The 24,371-nt window shown below is 48.1% G+C and overlaps 1 protein-coding gene across 6 annotated transcripts in view; it reads left to right on the top strand.

The window, feature by feature from the left end:
• NPAS2 (neuronal PAS domain protein 2) overlaps positions 1-24,371 on the top strand; it is a 176,471-nt gene that overhangs the window by 135,977 nt on the left and 16,123 nt on the right. For 4 of the 6 annotated variants that reach the window (XM_004031512.5, XM_063695622.1, XM_055378432.2 and 1 more), the window contains exons 8-15: positions 7,740-7,858; positions 8,544-8,626; positions 9,343-9,449; positions 11,962-12,109; positions 14,664-14,748; positions 18,464-18,605; positions 19,120-19,229; positions 21,364-21,453. In XM_004031512.5, coding sequence (XP_004031560.3) covers positions 7,740-7,858; positions 8,544-8,626; positions 9,343-9,449; positions 11,962-12,109; positions 14,664-14,748; positions 18,464-18,605; positions 19,120-19,229; positions 21,364-21,453 — 884 coding nt within the window. The remainder of the gene's footprint in view (positions 1-7,739; positions 7,859-8,543; positions 8,627-9,342; positions 9,450-11,961; positions 12,110-14,663; positions 14,749-18,463; positions 18,606-19,119; positions 19,230-21,363; positions 21,454-24,371) is intronic. The other 2 variants (XM_063695623.1, XM_055378433.2) reach the window with 1 other exon arrangement.

The raw sequence follows: 24,371 nt of genomic DNA on the forward strand, positions 1-24,371 counted from the left end.
GGCAGCCCCTCAGCCTTCACCCCCTCCTTCCTTCCTCCCTCCAGCCTCCAGCAGCCCCTGGTGTCCACTGCTCCCATCTTTATGTCCATATGTACTCAATATTTAGCTCCCACTTACCAGTGAGTGCATGTGGTATTTTGTTTTCTGTTGCTGTATTAATTCACTTAGGATAATGGCCTCTAGCTGTATCCATGTTGCCGCAAAGGACATGTTTTCATTCTTTTCATAGCTGTATAGTATTCCACGGCTAACGCGCTCTCTTCTTGCTCCTCTGATCAACTGAGTTGGCCCAAGACTGAGAGAGTCCCTGGGCCACCACTCAAAAATCACATCAACAGGAAGCCTCAGGCCCCAAACCGAAGAGAGATGTGTAGGTTCCAGGGCAGAGGAGAGAGGGTCAGGCTGAGCTGGAGAGGGCTCTGCGTGAGCCTTGAAGCACACAGACGAGGATCCCATCTTGTTGTCTGCTCGCCCACATGGCTACCCTGGATTTGTCAGGCTCTGTTCACAACGTAATGGGGCTGAGTTCGTAGGAATTTGAGGGGAAGGGAGGAACAAAGCCCCTTTGCTCTGGTGAACTAGGTGACATTACACTCTCCAACTGGACATGTCCAGGTTCCCCAGTGGAGGATGCCCCCCTCTCCTCTGCCCCCATTCACTTTGGCAGTGTGAACACACCAGCCATTGCTCAGGTCCTTCAGCCAAGTGGAATTTTCCCCTACTTCAATGTTTGCACATTTTGGTCACTCCTTAGGACTTCATCATTTGCCACAGATGTTCTGGGGGCAGGGGAGGGAAGACAGGACTTCACATCTTTAACCTAGATTTTTAATAAATGTGAAGAAATATGTGTCAGGAAATGGGACAAGAAAGTAGTCTTTTTTAGAAGAGTTTCACTTGAGGACAGTTTCTAACCCAGTCTATGCAAAGCCTCTTGGAGGGTTCTGAGCTGGGATATGTAACCCCGTGTCCTATTCTCTTCCCCTGAAAAGCCCACGCTGGACCTGGCCAGCCAGCAGCACTGGCACGGACTACTGGTAGGAGCAGCCCTTTTCTTCCTGTAGTCGACTGTTTCCAGAATAGAGCTTAATAAGATGATTTTATTTAGGGCTATGTTTGCTTGTAACAGATACTTTAAACAACAACAACAAAAGAGAGATGCTTTCAGACAAATACACAATTCCATCTCTTGCTTCTCCAGCAAAATAGTGCCTCCTTTCTCAAACCCCAGGTGCCCAAGTCTTGTAGCCCCACCTGACCACTCTCAGTGGAAGGAAACTGGCCGGGTGATTTTCAAAGGCATGGGGAAAGGTCCTGCCGGGTGTGGTGGCTCACGCCTGTAATCCCAGCACTTTGGGAGGCCGAGGCGGGCGGATCACGAGGTCAGGAGATCGAGACCATCCTGGCTAACACAGTGAAACCCCGTCTCTGCTAAAAATACAGAAAAAAATTAGCCGGGCGCGATGGCAGGTGCCTGTAGTCCCAGCTACTCGGGAGACTGAGGCAGGAGAATGGCGTGAACCCGGGAGGCGGAGCTTGCAGTGAGCCGAGATCGCGCCACTGCACTCCAGCCTGGGCGACAGAGCAAAACTCAGTCTCAAAAAAAAAAAAAAAAAAAAAAAAGGTCTTTGCTTTACAGGGTCCTAATATGCAGGCTTCCAGATCCTGAAAGATAACTTCATGCAAGAAGGCAATCCTTTCTCTGAGCCTTTTTGCTCCTCCTCCAGACTTGGATGTAGATGTGTGTCTGACAAATCCAGAAAGCAGTATTTCAAAAGTTGCTGGTGTGGTTCCAAATAGGTCACCCTCGGCAAACATTCCACTCTGGGCTTTCCAGAAACCACACACCAGAGTATAAAAGTTTCCCTGCCCTCGTTTTACCTACTCGCCTCTAACTGCACAACCAGATTTGAAATACTGGCAGAAGTGGAGGCTTTTCAGCTTACAACACTCGATTTTGTATGTTCCGTGGGATTTCTGGAGGTTGCCTCATTTTATGGCTTTGGGGTGGTTTGAATTTCTTCCTTGCTGAGCTTAATTGAGATGCCTCAGTAAAGGGAACAAAGCGCGTGCATGCCAGACCTCACTGGGAATGGAGACGCGAGTGTGGACGGCTTCGTGGAAGGAGTGTCTCATCTACTCGGGACCCTAAGAATGGGAAGCAGAGTGTCCCCTCCACCCAGCAAAGAATCAGGCCATCCTTCCCCTGCAGGGGTCAGTGCTGCCAGAGAGATCGCAGGGGTGTTAAAATCACTGTAAAAAAATTGTGCCCCAGGAGCGTCATCCTGCACAGACACCTGGGGTTCATATTAAAATGGAACAATGAGGAATGGTCAGGCTTTTAAGCAACCTCATCTTTCTGCTCGTTTCAGTCTGGGAGTGGGGGGAACCTTTCATACAAGTTGTCCCATAATCGTGATAAAAATGTGTGTGAGATATCCACTTTGAAGACAGGGGCGAGGGAAGTTCACTTTCCTGAACATACAAATAATTTGGCCCATCCACACCAACCGTCTAGTGGATATCTTCTCAACGCCATTACACTCTTCTGGCCCCTAAAAATACTCATTTTAATTAATAATTGCCAGAGGAAATAAGAAATATTTGAGTAAGACATGTAGTTTCCCTTTAGAGTCTATTTTTTAATCCAGCAATATTGCAAAGCCAGGCCAGGCATGGTGGCTGACACCTGTAATCCCAGCACTTTGAGAAGTTAGATAATTTGAGCTCAGGAGTTTGAGACCAGCCTGGGCAACATGGTGAAACCCCGTCTCTTAAAAAAAAAAAAAATACTAAAATTAGCCAGCATGGTGGCTTACTCCTGTGGTCCCAGCTGCTTAGGAGGCTGAGGTGGGAGGATCAGTTGAGCCCAGGAGGTCCAGGCTGCCGTCAGCCAAGATCGCACCACTGTGTTCCAGCCTGGGCAAAGAGGGAGACCCTGTCTCAAAAAATAAATAAATAAATAAATTTGCAAAGCCCCAGCTCTCTCTTGTGGCTCCTGCCTTTTCTCCAACATTGCTCTTCTCTATGCAAAACACAGCTGAAAGAAAGGAAACAGAAAGGAAAGGATCACATATGCCCTGGGTAAGGTAGGCAGTGCCCCTGCCAAGAAGTGGGCAGGATTATCACGGTGCTCTCCTAGGAACCCAAACACCTGGCTATTCAGAACACATTGGGTCAAGCACATTGTGAAGAGAGAAAAATAAGAGTCTGAAAATAGTGCTTAATTAGTGGGAGATGATTCCTTATGAATGTGCAGAAAGTTATTTTCCCCTCAACATTCCAAAGCCATAGCCTGAATGTTTTGGATGTTTATCACAATTGGGACTTAACAACTTTATTCTTCCTGGAGCGAAACCTCATCACTGATAGTTTCATATCTTCTCAGACACCTGTCAGACTTGTTTTTCATTTGTTTTGAGAAGTGCCGAGAAAGCTATTTGTCACTTCCTTGTGGACTATTAGTATGTTTTCCTCCAGCCATTGCAACTAATTTATCATAAGCAGGTCATCTCTGATGAGAATACTTAATTGTTCTGATGACTGAGCTGGTAATTCAGTGGAACAGAGCCAGACATCTTTCTCCAGCTCTTTGTATTCTTTTGCTGTTAACTAATGCTATTACCATTTCTGCATCTTCCTTGCTCCTTCCTGAGCCCTTTTGAAAAAAGTTCTCTACCACCTGAGATCTTCCTGCCCTCATAGTCATCTTTTTCTCCTCATCATGGCTGATTTGGGAGCTCACCTTTGTCATCAGACAGACTTGGAAGCCAACCTTGGGTGCTTCCAAATGAGGCAGACATGATTCATTCTGAGTCCCAGGGACTCTCCTGGTTTTGGAATCCCAAGAATACCAGCCCAAGACAAAACTTTCTCAGGGTCTCTGAAGTTAGAGTGTAATGAAAGTTTCAGGACGTGATATCCTGTGGACTGTTTTAATAGAAAGACCATCATGAAAGTACGAGGCCGGGCGCGGTGGCTCACGCCTGTAATCCCAGCACTTTGGGAGGCTGAGGCAGGTGGATCACCTGAGGTCAGGAGTTCAAGACCAGCCTGGCCAACATGGTGAAACCCCGTCTCTACTAAAAATACAAAAATTAGCCCGGCATTGTGGCACATGCCTGGGGCACAGAGCAAGACTCTGTCTCAAAAAGCAAGCTAGCCCTGCATCTCCACAAGCAGAAGTCCACGCCACGCACCTGCTATGTTTTCCATCACAGAGTGGTGATTGCCGTATGCTGATTTGCAGCAGTTTCCCTGACCAGGCCTCCTGCTGACCAGTGTTAATGTATCAGTCGGGCAGTGAGCTCACCTGCCTGCCAGTGGAACCCAGGCCATGTGCTATGGGCACCTCCCACAGCTGGCAGAGTGAATGGTCCACCAGCAGCATCGAGGTGGGTCACACTGCAGAGGGGAAGCCACCTTGGGGTCCCAAGGCCTGTGTGCTAGTTGCTGGCAGGGATGAGATGGTGTCTTCCCGAACTGGACCTTAAGCTAGGATTTGGAGATGAGCTGGGCCATCTCATGGGAGAGTCATCTGATAAACACATGTTGAGCACTTGTGTGCAGGAGACCTGCTCAGAGGTGGAGACAGAGAATGAGCCCCAGTTCCTGCCATGGGGAAGCCTATATATTTAGCTTTCGGCAAGAGTAAGGTCAATTTTGAGTAAGATGACCCTAGGAGGGAAAATGTAGCAAGAATGAGTTGCTTTTCTCTATATTGTGAGTGGTCAGAGATCTGAGCAAACAGGGCTGCTCCTGCAGTTAGTGGTTAATCCTGAGAGTCTCAGGAAGCCAGTTGTAATTAGATATATTCTTTCTATTACTTAAATTGAAACAACTAATTGAATCCTTAATTAATGTATTTAAACTACCTTGGGATACAAAGTGCCAGAGAAGTTATTCTAAGTGCTAAATATGACTGGAAGTCCCAGGGAGCAGTTTGCACCTGTGTTGCCTCTAGAATATGCAAGAAGACTCGTGTTGCAGGAAAAAGTTATTTCAAATGCAACTGGCAAAATGTTCAAAGTATCTTCTTTGCCTTAGTTTTCCCCAAGGTTTTCTCCTTGGCCTCTATTAAAGTATTCATCCTTGATTTATTATCACCCTTGATCATGCCCTCAGTTTTTTTAAGTTTTTTGGTGGGAAAGGCATATTGAAGGGAGAAGTTGCTCCGTTCTGGACATCTGTAAAATATCTAGCTCATCAAATGCACGCTACAAACAATAATGAAGCTTCCTTTTGGGGGGTGCATTTTTATCTTTAAAGACTTAGATGCTATAAAAGGGCAGATAAAACTGCACTGTGGGGGCAGCCAGGCCAACAGTAAGCTCTGCAAAACATCCACCTAATGTCCATGGTCCAGGTCGCTGCTGCCCTCGAAGAAGCAACCAGGGCCTCCCACTTCACAATCTTTTTCTGTCCCCTTCTCCTCCTCACAGTGAATCAGGGGAAGGCATTTCTGACAGAGCACAGGAATGTAACAGCTGAAAGATCGTTCAAAGAAGTTGCATCGTTTAGAGATAGAGTAAGGGGGAGGCCTTCTCTTAAATTCCTGGGAGGCCCTCAGAAGTTTGTTTGAAAGGTCTTGGTATTCTGAAAGAGTCAGAATTGTATTAGTCATTATCTGGCTGGATAATATGTCTTAGATTCTAGCAGAGAGAGTATTTCACATCTGGGAAGTTTTTAAATGTCTCTTTTTTTAATTATGCGGATGTTCACATCTGTAGAACCGTCCCTTATGTGGAATTGTTTTCCTTCCCTTTGATAAGTTTCTTGGCTCATCTTACAAATTCATTCGCAATAGCCTAAGCCAACTTGTGACAGATGTAAGCTCTCCAGAGACCACTGTTTTTTATTTTGCCCACTTTATATTCATGTTTGGAAACATTAGTATTTATGTGAATGAATTCAGAGAATATGTTTGGTAAAATGAATTTATTCATGTTAGTGGAGAGAAGACCACATTATAGAATCTTTTAGAAACCTATAAATATATATATTTTAAAAAATGATTGGAAAGCTAAAATCCAAAGAAAATCTTGCAGATTTCATTTTATAATGATTTAGCTTTCTGATGCTCGATATGTTCCTCATTAACTTGGAGAACATCATGATATTTCAGTTCAGAATGTGCAGGATATAATTGTGAAAAACGCAGCACAGATTATCAGCCCTGGGATCCTCAGCCTGGCTGCACACTGGTGAACCTGCAGAGCCTTTGAGAAGGCCAGTGCCTGGGCTTCACCCCAGAGTTTGTGAATTAGCTGATCTGTTTAAGGCCCAGGCAGCGGTGCCCAGGGTCTCAAGGGAACCCCACCCATGGACGACTTTGAGAGTTCCACGTACGTAGTAAATTGGCTTTTCTCCTATTTAACAGGGTTCTTTATCCCACCTAGAAAACTCCATCTAAAAGTAACTAACTTTTTCTCTGGCCCAGAAGGTCAGTCCGTTCTCCACAGTTGCCCTGGAGGCAGGGACCAAGTCACACAGAGAAGACTCTGCCGAGGCTACTGGAGGTGTGAGACGGCATCATGATGTGGGCCCATGGCTGTGGGCCTAGGACAGTCCCCCCTCTGCCCTGTTAGAACCCTGGGCCTAGAGCCCAAAAACTTGATGGCATCCCTGTTGTTATTTCTGAGTGACCGTGGTTAATTATAGAACCATTCCGGGCCTGGGACAGTAATGCCCTCCTAGATGTTTGAGAAGACATAAGATGCGCGAGAGCAGATTTTGTCACCTGGGCCACGCTAGGGAACTAGCAAGTTTTGTTGTAGGTGTTGTGTTCCTCTGGGGATGACCCTAAATCCTGAGCTCTGTCTCCTCAATGGCCCAGACCCAACCCCTGCATCAGCCTGGGCTCCCAAGGGGGAGTTTCAGGACAGAGGCCCTTGAACCCCAGGTATGCCAGCCAAGACAGGGGCAGGGAAGGGGGTGTCAATGATGCCGAGACACCCCTACTTTCCCTGGGACCATCAGTATCAGGAACACTGATTATAGAATTCACCTTAAAACACTGGCTGGAGTATTCAAACCGTTACTGCAGAATGAAGCTGTCTTCTCATTTTGTTTTTTTGTTTGTTTTGTTTTGTTTTGTTTTGTTTGGAGACAGAGTCTTACTCTGTCACCCAGGCTGGAGTGCAGTGGTGCGATCTTGGCTCATTGCAACCTCCGCCTCCCAGGTTCAAGTGATTCTCAGCCTCCCAAGCAGTTGGGATTACAGGCACACACCACCATGCCCAGCTAATTTTTGTTTTTTTGTTTGTTTGTTTTTTAGTAGAGATGGGGTTTCACAGTGTTGGCCATGGTGGTCTCGAACTTCTGGCCTCAAGTGATCTTCCCGCCTCAGCCTCCCAAAGTGCTGGGAGTACAGGCATGAGCCACTGTGCCCGGCCTGTGTTCTCATTTTGTAGACTATTTTTCCCAGCATTATAAGCCATAGGGCTAGTGGAAGTGAGAGGCAGTGCTGAATGCTGGTGACCAGCATGGGCTCAAATCCCAGCTCTAGCAAGCTTTTTGGTCTTGCACAAGTTACTTCCCTCTGTGCCTCAGTTTCCTCTTTTTGCAATGGGAATAATAGTTGACCTACCTCATCCAGTTGTTGTAAGAATGAAATGAGTTAATATACTCTACATAAACCCTGGGGGCAGCGCTTGGCTTACAGTTAAGTGCCAACTAGGGATTGGCTGCTGTCACCAGACAGGGCTAACCTATGTGTCCTCTTCTTCCCAACCCCCCAGTGCCTAGCCCCTCCTGTAATGGTTTTGACAACACCCTTTCAAGACCTTGCCGGGTGCCACTAGGAAAGGAGGTTTGCTTCATTGCCACCGTTCGTCTGGCAACACCACAGTTCTTAAAGGCAAGTACTTGAGAGGCAGTTCATTGTGCGGAGCTGTTATGATTGACTCACATTTTGTTATATGTAATTAATGGTCTTTTGGGAGGGAATAAATTGCAGTGAAGTTGTCACTGGCTTTGAAAATCGAAGTGTCTGGCTTCTGTGCCTGCACACACGCCCTTTCCCCTGCCCCGTTTCCCGCAAGTGGTTCTGTTTGAAGGCAGCATCACTTGCTGTTCAGCCCGCAGAAGTGCTGTTTGATAACTGTAAATCTTCCCACCTTTCACACCGGCATTAATACCATGCAGGGCAGGCCTGGGTGAGAACCGAGTGTTGGAGCGCTGGGGTTTTGTCTGCCTTCTCTCATCTGTGATTGCTTCAACATCGATGGCATGAATGTTGAGTTAAATGAGTAATTCAGATTCCGATGAAAAGCCATTTTCCACATGTTTGCCACTTCTCGATAATGGGAAGGGATGGTGTGACATTCTGGCTCCTAGGTATTTTTCCCCAGCTTGTGAAATAAATTTAGTATCAGCTAATACCGAAATTAGCTACAGATGATGAGTTTCAGTCCAACACGACTTGGAGACTTGCTCGAAATGATTTTAACTTCTGTTACCCACCATGCGTTCCTCTTGAACAAACCTAGGGTGAGCATCTGGCACCCAAGCAACTTTTTTTTTTTTTTCTGCTTCCAATACAGGAAATGTGCATAGTTGACGAACCTTTAGAGGAATTCACTTCAAGGCATAGCTTGGAATGGAAATTTTTATTTCTGGATCACAGGTTTGAGAAAAGAAAAACATATTTGGGTTGGGCCCTTCTCAAGTCTTGTTTGCGTGAGCCAGGCTCTCCTTGGGAGAGAAGAGTCGGCCCTGGTCCATTGAAGGAGAAGGACTCTCTGGCGCTAGGAAAAGTCGTCCCTGCCAAGGGTGGGTGGTTTCCCTCCAACTTCATCTGCCCCGTCGTGAATATGTTCTGTGTTTGGGTCTGATGGCTCAGCCCCGGGCCATCTTTGGGATGATCCTCACTTGAGGCCCTTCCCGGCTCCCAGTAAGGCAGCAGCAAGTGTGAGAGAAATCTCTCATCTCATTTTTTTCAACATCCTTTGATCCTTTAGCCCAATCTTTACTTTTTCTTTTGTAACATTATTTGCAGTTGAAGAACTCCAAATCTCCCCTCCCCACCCTTTAATTTATATTACACTTTGGTGTTGGGCTGATCCAATTTGTAGCTGTTTTTAATTACCCAGTAGTGATAAAGCTTATTGTTATTTGGGCCAAGTTATGCCAAGGGAAAGGAGTATCTATATGCCAAAAAAAAAAGTTGAGCCCTTTGGAAAACACAGCCTCTCTGGTTTTGACCATTGCGAAGTTATTTTTCTCCCCTTGTTCTTGAGAAATGAGGCCTCCATGTTGATCATTATGGAAAGGCATGGCCACCAGGGTGAGCCCTGCAGTGTGTCTCCTCCCTGATGACAAGTCCTCCTTGTCCTTGTGCAGAGCACCTCCAATCATAGGATACCTGCCTTTTGAAGTGCTGGGAACCTCAGGCTATGACTACTACCACATTGATGACCTGGAGCTCCTGGCCAGGTGTCACCAGCACCGTGAGTACCACTGCCCAGCCCAGGCATGGGGGCCTTGCGTTCACTCCACTGGGGCCCAGCAGCAGGGCTCTGGGACTCCAGAAGCCTCTGCTCGTTACCTGGTTTCTTTTTAAGGTGAGGAACTTGGTTTTCTCTGAGATGATCTGGGGGCATGGTGGAGGCCCCTTATCTGCGTCTACCCCCATGTCACTGGAATTCACTTGGCCCCAAACCCTAGCACCTTCCCACTGTCATCCAGATAGGTGCCCTGTTTAAACCTAATTAAGAAACTAACGTGATGCAGGGATTTTTTTTTAAGTTATGCAATACATTTCAGAGATAAAATACCGAATTCTCATAACTGTTCTTTCATCAGCAGATATGTATTGGTCACTAACCATAGGCCAGATACTGAGTAGGTCGGCATATGGGGATGATCACTACCTACTTGCTGTCCCGCAGGGCAGTTCTCCTGGGAAAGCCAGAAATGGGTGACTTTGTGGGATGTGGTCGGTGCATTGAAGGGGATGTACACAGCATACTGGGGGACTCAAGAGGACCCTCACAGCTGGGGTTCAGGGAAGGCTCTTTGCCACATACGAGGCGAACACATTAGCAAATGTATGGGGGATGGCACTTATGATGTGGGGGAGTGAGAATTACAAGCTTGTCCAAGTTCTCACTTAGCAAGTGGCTTCAAGAATTAACCACTTAACAGCTGTATTTTCAGTGCCAACTCTTAACTTTAAACAGGAACACTGACCTATTGATCCTGATGGATGAATCGACCACTAACATTGTGCTTTAAAAGATGCCTCACCTGTAGTACCCATTAGAACTTTTTTTTTTTTTTTTTTTTTTTTTTTTTTGAGACAGACAGATTCTCGCTCTGTCACCCAGGCTGGAGTGCAGTGGCGCAATCTCGGCTCACTGCAAGCTTCACCTTCTGGGTTCAAGCAATTCTCCCACCTCAGCCTCTAGAGTAGTTGGGATTACAGGCGTGTGTGCCACCACGCCCAGCTAATTTTTTGTATTTTTAGTACAGACAGGGTTTCACCATGTTGGCCAGGATGGTCTCAGACTCCTGACTTCAAATGATCTGCTCACCTCGGCCTCCCAAAATGCTTGGATTACAGGCATGAGCCACTGTGCCTGGCTAGAACTTTCTCTTCTGTGGAGAGGGAAGGAAGAATAGGCTTGAGTTCCATCTGGATCGGCTGTTAGAATTTAAAGCTAATCATTAAAACTGTAACTCATTGCTCCTCAAAGCATGGTCTAGGACCACACTGCATAGGCATCACGGGAAGTTTGCTAAACTTGTAGAATCAGGCCTCCTCAATCAGAGTGTCTATTTTAACAAGATCCCGAAGTGAAGAATTACATTCAGCATTTGAAAGGCTTCTCCATGGCTTGGGCAAGACGTCCTTGCCCTGTGGAGCCCACACCCTCAATCTGCTGGGCTTATCTCCTCTTCAGATAATCACATTCTGCAAGTCAGTGTCCTTTTTTTTTTTTTTTGAGACAGAGTCTCACTCTGTCACCCAGTCTCGGCTCACTGCAAGCTCCGCCTCCCGGATTCACGCCATTCTCCCCTGCCTCAGCCTCCTGAGTAGCTGGGACAACAGACGCCCGCCACCACGCCCGGCTAATTTTTTGTATTTTTAGTAGAGACGGGGTTTCACCGTATTTGCCAGGATGGTCTCGATCTCCTGACCTCATGATCCGCCTGCCTCGGCCTCCCAAAGTGCTGGGATTACAGGCATGAGTCCCTGTGCCCAGCCATCAGTGTCCTTTTGTAGCATTAGTTTCCTAGTTGAGATTTCTCTTAACCTTTTACCTAAAGAGGTGGTAAGTTCCAGGCACTATGGCAATAAAACCCAAGTCGTTCTTCTTCCTTGAATCTGTAGACCATCTTTCTGCCCTGCCCAGGCTTGATACACCATCAGCATCCATTCTGCTCTGGACACCCCTAGAGAAGCCACCAGCAGACATCACTATGGGGGGGCTGCAAGCAGCTCTGGGGAAGGGGGAAGCCTGGGGTGGAGGCATCTGTCCCCGACTCTTTATTTGAGAACTGTGTCGACTGGGCATGAACTGCTGACTGACAGCCACAGAATCCGTCCAGAGGTTGCTGGCTGGCAGATCTGTTTTCGGGCCAATTCTGGATGCTCTCTCCTGGGCTCCTGCAGCTCCAAAGACAGCTCTGCCTGCAGCGGGAAGATGAGCACCAGGCAAACCTGGGCCTCTCATTAAACCTGCAGTTTGAAAATACGTCTGCATCTGCCCTTATCTGAGGATCTCTTTAAGCTTCTGAGCATTTGGGAAAGTATATGGATCACTCTTCCACTGTTTAAGAATTCACGACAGTGTACCGTGATCCTGACAGTCACTTAAAATACAGGGCAACCAGGGAAACAAGCCATGTTTGGTATTGTCTTTTTTTTTTGAAAGCTTATCTTTACAATAACTCTTGTGGAAAAGATCATTTTCATATTAACATTGGTTATATGCAGAATCCATTTTCTACTGACAGTGATGCAGTTTGGCAAAGGGAAGTCGTGTTGCTACCGGTTTCTGACCAAAGGTCAGCAGTGGATCTGGCTACAGACTCACTACTACATCACCTACCATCAGTGGAACTCCAAGCCCGAGTTCATCGTGTGCACACACTCAGTGGTCAGGTACCGTGCACGGGCAGGGGTGCGGCTGCGTCCTTGTCGCACCTGGGAGGGGTGCAGGGTGGCGTGGCCCCTGATGGCCCAGTCAGATCAGCAGTCACTCAGGTGTTCCCCATTTTGAAGATCAAGCCCGGGCCATCCCCTGCCGTTAACAGCACAATTCCCAGAGCTCAGCTCACTTCCAGGCACCACTGGCTCTGCCCTCCCAGGGCTGAGACTCCTTTCAAACTCTCAGTCAGGCCCCTTTGAACGCCTCATGGACTCTCGCAGGCTGCCAGGATATTACTTAGTAAGTGACTGCTTCACTGACCTACTTACATATTTTCCCATCTCTATCCAACCCACAGCCTTCCCTTGTTCCTGCTTTGAGTAGAAAATTTAAATTTTACCTCTAAATAACTCAAACACATATTCCCCTTTATTTTTAATGCCTTAAAAACCCCTGCTGGCAACTGAGGCAGTGTTGGGAAAACAGCCTGGCTGCCAGTGGGCGCGGGTTCCTGGGAGGTCCCTGCTGGCCTCAGGGAGCCCTCCACCCAGGGCGGGTGAGCAGGACTTTAAAGAGACGCGGCATGCCCAGGGTTTCATAGATGCCGCCTTTGTGGGGTCACTGCTCCCAAGGATGAAGGGGAAAATGGTCTTCTCCCCGACTACAGAAATTTTAAGAATGTAAATTAGTTTTAAGCTGGCCTACAGAAGAGCCTTGGAGAAGGGCAAAGAAAGAAAAGTTGGAAGGACAGCATGCCTTTCTTTTTTTTTTTTTTTTTAAACTTTAAGTTCTGGGATTCGTGTACAGAATGTGCAGGTTTGTTACATAGGTATATATGTGCCATGGTGCATGGTGCCATGCACCTGTCAACCCATCATTTAGGTTTTAAGCCCTACATGCATTAGGTATTTGTCCTAATGCTCTCCCTCCACTTGTCCCCTACCACCACCCCTGACAGGACCTGGTGTGTGATGTTCCCCTCCCTGTGTCCATGTGTTCTCATTGCTCAACTCCCATTTATGAGTGAGAACATGCGGTGTTTGGTTTTCTGTTCCTGTGTTAGTTTGCTGAGGATGAGGGCTTCCAGCTTCATCTATGTTCCCGCAAAGGACATGAACTGTTTTATGGCTGCATAGTATTCCATAAAATTGGAACAACCTACTTTAAATTTCATATGCATTTCTTATACACAGCCACTTGCTGCTTGATAATGGATATGTTTTGAGAAATGTGTCATCAGGTGATGTTGTCATCCTGCAAACACCATAGAGTGTACTGGACACACCTAGGTGGTGTGGCCTACCATACACCTTGGCTATACCGTATAGTGTATTGTTCCTAGGCTACACACCTGTACAGCATGCTATTGCACTGAACACTACAGGTAGTCATAGCACAGGTGTCAGTGTGCACCTAAACGTATCTGAACACAGAAAAGGTACGGTAAAAATACAGTGTTCCAATCTTAGGGAACCACCAATATGTCCCATAAGCACATGACTATATATATGTAACAGACAGATGTAGACAGACAGACACTACACACACGCACACCATACATGTATCAGGTCACCAAATCAACCATTCTTCCTTAACATGCAGAAGAGGGGAGAAACACTAGTTTTCAGCAGCAAATGACCCTGATTCTACTTGACCACACTTCATGCCTTCGCTCAGGGACTTGATCTTGGATTCCCAGCCTGCCACTGGGCGTGCAGCAGCAGTGGTCTCTGACTCCATGGCAGCCGCCTGTTGCCACCCAGCCTGGTCCTCTGCCCGAGGGCCCCCTACCCCCAGGGAAGGCTGGGCAGCACTCACCCCTCGCCCTTCAGGCTGTGCCCTCTACCAGCTCTTCTTCTCCATTCTCCACCTCTCAAATCCTTGGAAGAAACTCTCAGAGAAAGGAGGAAGAGAACAGAGTGAATGAATCAGGTGGCAGGCGTTCCGGAGGCCCAGGAGCCACGTTGCTTTCCAAGGCCTCTTGCCCCAGGATCTCCACACTCGGGGCAGAGGCACTTCAGGGTCAGTTGGGCGTCCCTGTGTTGAGCTGATTTACCCACACTGCTGAAAAGTGGGCCTGTAGGCTCATCTACAGTCTGGATTTGGCTAGTCCGGGTTGGTTTGAGAGGAAACTTTCTGAGAAATGTAACTACTAAAAAAGTTTTGTGTCACTCTTCCATATGCACGGTCCAGACTGAGCAGGTTTTAAGAAAGGCTTCTAATTATTTAAAGGCAGAAGCTTATCCCATAGATGAAAATGTGTTTTTTAAAGACAATTACAATTGGAGATTTCAGGGAAGTAAAAAGAATAGTAAATGAGAGGGGAATAAAGACATCCTGGAAAGAAAAAGATTTTGAATGTAATATTATAAGTCACTCAGGTAGAATTTAAGGCAGAGAACGACGCTCATTCCTTCCAACAAGTCACAGGCCAGGCTCCTCTGTGTTGACTGTTGTGGGGGGCAGGGGTTACGTAAGAACCTCGATGTACCTTGCTGTCTGTTCAGGCGGTGTCATCCCTTCCTGGAATGCCCCATCTCCACTGTGGTCTCTTAATTTCCTGTGCAGTTACGCAGATGTCCGGGTGGAAAGGAGGCAGGAGCTGGCTCTGGAAGACCCGCCGTCCGAGGCCCTCCACTCCTCAGCACTAAAGGTACGCCCATCCCTGCCAGATGGATACGGCAAAGGTTGGCTAGGAAGAAAATGCAGCCAACCAGTCTCTGAAACAAGGGTTTCTTTTCATCAATGGAAGGGTACCTCCAAGCTATTCGGGAGGCTGAGGTGGGAGGATCCCTTGAGGCCGTCACATTGAGGCTGTGGTGAGCTATGATTGTGCCACCATACTCCAGCCCGGATGACAGAGTAAGACTCTATCTCAAAAAAAAAAAAAAAAAAAAAAAGCCTGCAGAGCTGGGCTAGACACAGCCCCTGGACTCAAAGCATGACTCCAGTGAGTCCACTCGGCATTTCCTCCACAGATAAGACACTGGGGGAGTTCCTCCCTCCCCGGCTGGGTTGTGGAGGAATTCCAGAGTCCCTGGTCTTCCTTTGCTTGAGGGCCGTGGCACTGCCTCCAGGACCCAGGCACCCTGTGGGGAGACTGCCCTCACGCCACTCTCCCTGTCACCTGTGCTTTCTATTTCTGTGTCCAGGGGTGTTAGTAAACATCATGCTGGAGCCAGCTCTGGGTCAGCGAGCCCTGCTGTAGAAAGGCCTTCCCTCCACAGAGTCCCTTCCATCTTTCCTTCCACACACTGAGCCCTCTGCTCGCCTCTGCCTAGCCAGACGTCTCTTTGTCCCTGGTCCTGGTCCATCACACAGCTTCAGGGAACCTTGGGGACCATCTGCAAGTAGACCAGAGCCCTGTTCCTCGGAGTCCATTCTTAAAGCAGACACAAATGTTGGGAGAAAAAAAAAAGCAAGAAAGGGAGGGAGTGTTGTATTTCATCAAAGTTAAGGAAGCTGTCAACTGGAAGATCCATATGAATTTTTGTTTTTTTTTTTTTTTTGAGACAAAGTCTCGCTTTGTTGCCCCAGCTGGAGTGCAGTGGTGCAATCTCGATCTCGGCTCACTGCAAACTCCACCTCCCAGGATCAAGCGATTTTCCTGCCTTAGTCTCCCAAGTAGCTGGGATTACAGGTGCCCGCCACCACACCCGGCTAATTTTTGTGTCTTTCATAGAGACAGGGTTTCACCATGTTGGCCAGGCTGGTCTCGAACTCCTGACCTCAAGTGATCCTCCCACCTCAGCTTCTCAAAGTGCTGGGATTACGGGTGTGAGCCACTGTGCCTGGCCTCCACATGATTTTTTCTCCCACTAAGAGAAAAATTGCTGCCAACCAATCTCTGAAACAAGAGTTTCTTTTCATCAACGGAAGGACACTTCTTAATTTCAGAAGTGTTCAAATGTGAGTGCTGGAGAGGGGAGTACCTCTTAGAACTGGTGAAGCTCAATTTCCAGGGTGCCCAGTGACTGCAAATCCAGAGCCTTGGGCCAGAGGCTGGTGCCACAGCAATGGTCCAGCCTTTCAGGCTGTCTGTGGTCCAACAGAAGCATCTCTCACCCCTGAAGGGCCAAGTTGGGAGGAAGGAGAAATCACCTTTCAAGATCAGAGAGCAGTGGGTGCCTTGGCAGAGCCTCCCCGGCTGCTGTGCCGTGTGGTGGTGTGTTCCATGGCAATTCATCACCAGCACGCTGATAGGACGCAGCTGACATTGTTTATTACCCAGCTGTGTCACACCATACATTATGTATCACGTCATAGAAGGGAATTCAGCTGCTAATAGGCAGATGTTAGACACACCATACATCATCGCTGAAGAACAGGTGTAGTGTGTATCATCCAGTCGGAAATTTATCATTGAGGTTTCTGATCCTTGGGGAGTCCTGGAGCCCTGCGAAAGAATGTCTTCTCATCAAAATGCATTTATGTATAAATACAAACGCAATCGCCGGGCACGGTGGCTCACGCCTATAATCCCAGCACTTTGGGAGGCTGAGGCGGGCAGATCACAAGGTCAGGAGTTCCAGCCCAGCCTGACCAACATGGAGAAACCCTGTCTCCACTAAAAATACAAAAATTAGCTGGGCATGGTGGTGTGCACCTGTAATCCCAGCTACTCAGGAGGCTGAGGCAGGAGAATCGCTTCAACCCAGGAGGCGGAGGTTGCAGTGAGCCGAGATTGCGCCATTGCACTCCAGCCTGGGCAACAGAGCGAGACTCCGTCTCAAAAAAAAAAAAAAAAAAAAATACAAACACAATCTTGGGCACTGGGTTAAGAAATCCCTTTAAAGTAAAAGCTCCCAAACTATCCGTGGTATTGAACCAGTTTGGTTTTTATAGCTTCACTGTCTGTCACTGTGCAGTGCATTTGGAAAATGCAGATTCTCGTGTGTGGATGTGATGTGCAGAGATGTCAAATGGGCATCAAGGTTCCTCCGGGCTTATTCTCGCTTCCTGGACCGACTTCTCTGCTGACTAGGAACACATAATTCACAAACAGCCGTGGTCCAGGGACCCCGCTCTAAGGAGCCTGGTCAAAGGCAAACTGTAACCAAGCAGCAAGGTCCCCAAATTGCCATTTACCTCAGCACATCCAGCCACATCTGGTACTTCTGTTTTGCACAAAGGCCCGTAGGTCACATGTCAGTCACTTCATTCCTACTGTACGCGTGCAATATCCACCCCCACTGCAGCCGTGACACAAAAGACAAAACGGCCACGCAGACGCACACATGGGACTTCATACCCAAGGCCATGGGACACAGACCAGCCCGTTGACATAGCCCAGAGATGCTGGCAGTTTCCATTCTTCTAACACTAGGTAGGAATGCGGCTCAGGAGGGTAATCACTGTTTTGTTTTCTTCTTTAGCTTAAAAATTATCCCAACCTTTGTTTGGTTTATTATTATTTTTTAGACAGAGTCTTACTATGTTGCCCAGGCTGGAGTGTGGAGCGCAGTGGTGTGATCTTGGCTCACTGCAACCTCTGCCTCCGAAGTTCAAACCATTCTCCCGCCTCAGCCTCCCAAGTAGCTGGGATTACAGGCGCCTGCCACCACGTCCAGCTAATTTTTGTATTTTTAGTAAAGACGATGTTTCACCATGTTGGCCAGGCTGGTCTCGAACTCCTGACCTCAAATGATCCGCCTGCCTCAGCCTCCCAAAGAGCTGGGATTACAGGCGTGAGCCACCGCACCCAGCCCCAAACCAACCCCTGTTTTCATGTGCCTATAACAGCTAAGCCACAGGGGATGGAAAAACAGTCCCTCGGAGTCAGACTGTCACAGCTGCTTTCTCGTGACACTGTATTTGAAGCAGAGACATCCTGGGAGCCAGGGTCAGTCAGGAGCGAGAGGTCGAAAGACAGGAGACCCCTTGCCCTCCCCGGTTCTCCACTCCAGGGGACACTGAGGCTGCAGAGAATGAGTAACAGGAGAAAGCCTGGGAAGGACCCAGGAAGATCCAAAGGCACCTGTCCCAGTGGATGAGTTTACAGTCCACTGCCAGCAGCAACCTTATTTCTAGAACCTCTTTCCCCCTTCTTGGAAAGTCAAGATGCTGGGTGGTGAGGTGACAATGTTGAGGAAATAATAAAATGCAAAGTCAGTTACGAAAATGTAAACAATAAAAACAAAAGGTGAGAAAGGGTAATAAACGCTGCTTTTCAGCTGCAAGCCTCTCTGAGGCTTTAGGTTACATATATGTATATACTCTACCCGAGCATCTTTGGAATCGTCCCCGAACAACTATGGTATTTGTCTCAGCAGCTTCTGAGGTTGTCGACATATTTAGAACTAAAGTCACGCCCACTGATTCTTTCCTCTTGATGCTGACATGAGGACTGTTTGATGTGTGTGTTTCAGGACAAGGGCTCAAGCCTGGAACCTCGGCAGCACTTTAACGCACTCGACGTGGGTGCCTCGGGCCTTAATACCAGTCATTCGCCATCGGCGTCCTCAAGAAGTTCCCACAAATCCTCGCACACAGCCATGTCAGAACCCACCTGTGAGTGCGAGTCCATGGATGGGGAGCGGGATGTCCCCATCAGACCAGAGGGACAGCCCCACAGAGGGTCCCGGGCCCAAGTGGAACCAGGGCAGTCTGTGCCTCCGACAGAGGTTGCCGTGCAGTTTATACTCCTCCTTTCCTTTCCCAGACTTCCCGCCTCCTGATCACCTCTCCACACTCTGGTATCCATTCATTGCCAAGCAAAGACATTGAGTGGGTTGTGCACAGATCTGATCCCTTGACTGCTTTTAGTAATTTTGGGGAGGCGTCTGATCAGGCAGCTCATTGGACCAAGCAGCCGAAATGAAGTTTAGGGAGTGTTTGTGGTGTCTCCTACCTGCTCCCAGGCTGGGCTTCTGTGGTTCAGCTCAACCCTGCATGGTGGACTTCCTTTATCAGAGATCCCAAGCGAGCTCTTGTGCTGGGCACACCACGGTCATGGGTCCCCTCTTCGGATGAGTACGTGCTAAGTACATGGAAGTTAAGAAGGTCATTCGTTGCTTTCTTACAGCCACTCCCACCAAGCTGATGGCAGAGGCCAGCACCCCGGCTTTGCCAAGATCAGCCACCCTGCCCCAAGAGTTACCTGTCCCCGGGCTCAGCCAAGCAGCCACCATGCCGGTAAGTGCCTGACCCCAAACTCCTCCACGGGGGTACGCTACAATGTGGTGGGGGCTGCAGAGCCACAGGCGATGTGCTGCGTCTCCCCAGAGAATCCGTTTTACTTAGGGATTGGGAGTGTAGGGTGGCAGATGGGGGTGGGAAGTTAAGTAATTTAATTGGCAACTAATTTTAAACATTTGCATGACAAAATTAACATGGATGCATATCCATAGAATACAAAATCCAAGTGAATTTTTAGGATTAAAGGCAAAACTGCAAACCCGGGGTCATACCCTCATACCCCCAGAGCCCCTGGGGCTACACAATTAGGATTCTTCTGTTTTGAATCCCCTTTCATGCTGGTGAAAATATTTGAGCAGCTCAGTGTCAACAAAAATGTACCTCTGCACATATCAGGTAGCGTCCCCAACATGTGCCAGATCCTTCCAGAACATCGGGGTGTATGGCCCTGGCTATATGTAAAGTCACTGGTGTGCACCACTCTGGTCATCTATTGCCAGGTAGCAAACTACACCTAACTTAGTGGCCTAAAGCAACCACATGTATGAAGTTCATGGAGTCTGGGTCAGGAATTCAGAAAGGGCATCATGGGGATGGCACTTCTCTGCTCCTTGGTGTCGGGGATCTCGTGGGCCTAGGCTATGGAATGCACCCACCAGATGGTGTCTGCACATGAATGTCCAGCAGCCGGGCTGGGTGGCTGAGGACTGGGCTCAGCTGAGGCCATCCGTCATTGACTTGCATGGGCCTCTCAAGCCTTAGGCTTCTCCTGGCATGGTGGTGGACTCCAGGTTCCAAGAGGAGACACCTGGAGACGCAGGCAGGAACCATGCAGACCTCTGTGACCTAGCCACGGAAGTCATATAGTATCACCGCTGCCATACCTCTTGGTCAAAGCAGCCCCGAGCTCACCCATCAAGAGGGATATAGACCTCCACTTCTAGATGGGAGAAGTACCCAGGAATTTTAGGGCCCACCTCCAGATAGTTGCCAAACCCCTCCCACCCACACTTCACTGTCACTTTGGAGATGGAGTGAACTTGCCACCTTCCTGCTTGCTGTCTCCATAAAGGCTGTGCACACACTGCTTGAGAAGCTTGGGCGATGCGTTTTATTTTCAAGTAGAATGTGGCAAAGACCACTTACTTTCTCTCCAGCCACCTCCAGATGCGCTTGCAAGCTGTGCCTGCTATTCTTCCAGACTCTCCTGTCCAGTGTGACTCACTTTGCCAACAACGGAGGCCCAGAGTGCTTCTGTCTCCTCCCAGCTGCGCAGGGAAACAGAACCCAGACCAGCTTCTGGATCAGCCCTGTGCCTGGGACTTCTCACTGAAACAAGGTCTCCTGGTGTCATTTCCTCCCAATGCTGTCCTGGGTGACACTTTCCATTTGAGCTGCTTTTTTATATAGGCCCTAGCAACTAGGGGCCGTGTCGGAATAACTTCAGACGAGTCCTTTCACTGTTCTTTAAAAAAAAAAAAAACCACTAGCCCGTGAAGCAGAGTGTTTCATTTCTTGTTACTATACATTGTCTCCCCCACCCACCCGAGTGATCAGGGAACACAGATGTGACTCAGCTCACTTCCCAGGAGTCTCTTAAAAGGTTCTGGGCAGAGGCTGGTGAAATTGCCCCAGTCCTCACTGCCTGGATGAGTTCATGGAGAAACATGCATGGCGTGTCTGTCCATCTGCATTAGCGCTGAGCAGAAAAGATACGGATGCACAAGCCAGCTCATGGTAGCAGTCCACGCACGTCGTCCTGCTTGATGACACCGCTAAGAATTAGTCCATTTGGGAGGAGAGCAACCAAATCCACCCAGGGCGGAGTCCAGGACAGCAGGCAAGGGAAGGGAAGTAGAGCTGAGCTACCAGGCTTGGGCAGGTAGCAGCAGCCTGGCAGAGCACACTGTGGTGGGGCGGAAGCCTGCACCAGTTGTGCAGGGGTTCTGCCCATGTGCCCTGCGTAGGAAGCAGTGCAGCCAGGGAACAGACACCTATACTTTCTAGAACTCTTGACTTGCAGCTGTTCACCCCAGTGCGGAACGCAGAGAACCCACCGGACCAAGAGACCACATCCCTGTCCCCTGGAATGGCAGAAGCAGTGGTAACAAAGCCCCTTTCTCTCCCACAGGCCCCTCTGCCTTCCCCATCGTCCTGCGACCTCACACAGCAGCTCCTGCCTCAGACCGTTCTGCAGAGCACACCCGCTCCCATGGCACAGGTGAGTCTGGGACCCAGGAAAGGGCAGCCCCTCTCAAGCCAGAAGCCCGCAGTGTGCTGCGCTGATGGTCTTGTACACTTAGGTCCCAACCAAGGCCCTGACATGGGGGAACGTCCCTCCCAATGTGTGTGTGGCCTGTGTCGAGCCATGAGGTTCCCCCCACACCCACCCTCTCGTCTCCAAGTTCTTTTTTCCAGTGTCTGGGGTTTTCTTTTTTTAAATTTCAATAGTTTTGAGGGAACAGGTGGTGTTTGGTTGTATGGATAAGTTCTTTAGGGGTGATTTCTGAGATTTTGTGTACCTGTCACCCGAGCAGTGTACACTGTACCCAATATGTAGTCCTTTATGCCTCACACCCCCCCTCCCACCCTTGCCCCACCAGTCCCAAAGTCCATCATTTCATTCTTATGCCTTTGTGACCTCATAGTTTAGCTCCCACTTAGAAGTGAAAACATACGATATTTGGTTTTCCATTTCTGAGTTGCTTCATTTAGAATAATGACTTCCAGCTCCATCCAAGTTGCTGCAAAAGTCCAGAGTCTGTTTTTTTAATTCTTTTAACAGTCTCTGTTCACCTCTTTGCCACTTTTCCACATTCCTCTTGTTCTTTACGACTCCAAATTGGCCATGGTATTTTAGAAAAGGTCTGAATTGGGCTGCATGTCATAGAAAGACTGAAAGGATCTAAAAGCCGTGAGTCCAGCACTATAAATATCACATTTGCTTAAAAAAAAAGAAAGAAAGAAAGAAAGAAAAGAAAAGGATTACAGCTTTGCTGAGTAATTCCATCCTTGTTTCAACAACATTCGGTGAGTTACTATTTGGGTCAGTCAGTGAGCGAGGTGTTAGGGATGTAAAGATGTAAGTCAGCCCTTGCTTTTAGTTCTCAGAACTAAAGGGAGAGACAGGCATGTAAACAGAGACGCCGCCGTGGCAGGGCATGCGTTTTTATAGAACCATGAAGGAAATATTCTGCCCAGGGAAGTCTGACGTGGCTTCCTGGAGGAGGTGACGCTTGAGTTGGCCCCGGAAAGGTGGGTAGGAGGTTGCCAGATGGTGCGGTAGGGGGACAGCAGGGATGTGCTTCAGCAGGGAGTTATGAACACAGGGAGTGACAAACCCTGCCCAGGCCTGAGCTCTGACTTCAGTTCCCTCATAGGAGACTTAGCTCTGCCCAGACCATGGCCACAAGCTAGAGCTGCATCCCAGACGGCGGTTCAGCAGCAGGTGCCCCTCTCTGTCTTGGCACACATCTGTCACCACTGATGAAAACTGTTTCAGAACATATGCCCTCTTAGTGGGGGTCTCTCATGCATTCCTGGAGTAAGACACATGCTAACACGTGCTGCTTGCCAGAGTCAGGCTTGAAGATTGGTGTAAAAAAGCTACCCTTCTGGAATCTACTCATTAAAACTGCCTATATTCACCCTCATTAGGCCAAAAGAAAAAAAAAACCTGAATACTGTTTTTCTCTTTAAATTTCCAAGGCCTATTTGGTAAGAAATTAGTAACCTTTTAATCCAAAGGGGCATAAAATGAAAATGTCTTTAACTTCTGGGTCTTGCATTATAAAGAATGTCTGTGTTTATAAGACACGACGGTGTGATGCAGTCTCTTTTGGAATTCTGATTTTTCATTTATTGAACTTCTTAGTCTGTCATATGTACTATATTTAATAATAACTATATATATATATATATATATATATTTTTTTTTTTTTTTTTTTCCAAGACGGAGTTTCACTCTTTTTGCCCAGGCTGGAGTGCAATGGCAGCATCTCGGCTCACTGCAACCTCCACCTCCTGGGTTCCAGCGATTCTTCTGCCTCAGCCTCCCAAGTAGCTGGGATTACAGGAATGCACCACTACACCCAGCTAATTTTGTATTTTTTGTAGAGACGGGGTTTCGCTGTGTTGGCCAGGCTGGTCTTGAATTCCTGACCTCAGGTGATCCGCCCACCTCAGCCTCCCAAAGTGCTGGGATTACAGGCGTGAGCCACCGCACCCAGCCAATAACTATATTCTTTAAGACATCCCTGCATAATACTGACTTTCCAAGTCACACAGTTCTTCCCACTTCATGTGAAATACCCACTTCATGTGAAACAACAAGATTCTGGGATTTTTCTCTCACTCCCCTCACCCTTCAGGGAAAGAAGGGAAAAATGAAATCCAAAATCTGAGGAGCGGTTATCTGGGTAACTGGTGGTTTTCCAAAAAGCCTCTTTCTTCATACTATGGTTCTAAAATGTCTTTAAATTAGAGTAGCTCTCTTTATCAAAAACATCACCATCAAGAAGGTAAGGAGGGCCTAATGATGGGGTGTCTGGGAGGCCCTGAAAAAATCCGAATAACGTGAGAGGCAGCCACCACCTCCTAACCCAGCCCATCGCCACTCCCTTTCCAAGCCAACTCGGCACCCATGAGCCGCCTCCACTGCAGGTGGAAGGGGCAACGCTGAGTTTCCCGACTTTGTAGAACCTGCCAGAGAAGCTTTTGTGTTTCGTTAAATACTTGGGATAGCTCGTTTGCTTTCTCCGTTGAATTCTCTTTCAAAATCCTCACAGAGTGGTCTGATTAGTCACAATCTGACTGGGATTTTTGTGAGTCTGGGATAGCGCAGGTTTTTTTTTTAATTTTTGTTATTTTTGTTTATATATGTATTTTTTGAGACGGAGTCTCACTCTGTTGCCCAGGCTGGAGTGCAGTGGTGCAATCTCGGCTCACTGCAACCTCTACCTCCTGGATTCAAGCAATTCTCCTGCCTCAGCCTCCCGAGTAGCTGGGATTACGGGTGCCCACCACCACGCCTGGCTAATTTTTGTATTTTTTAGTGGAGATGGGGTTTCGCCATGTTGGCCAGGCTGGTCTCAAACTCTTGATCTCAGGTGATCTGCCCACCTCGGCCTCTCAAAGTGC

The sequence above is a fragment of the Gorilla gorilla genome, chromosome 12 (genome assembly GCF_029281585.2).
Source record: "Gorilla gorilla gorilla isolate KB3781 chromosome 12, NHGRI_mGorGor1-v2.1_pri, whole genome shotgun sequence".
Taxonomy (NCBI): Eukaryota; Metazoa; Chordata; class Mammalia; order Primates; family Hominidae; genus Gorilla; species Gorilla gorilla.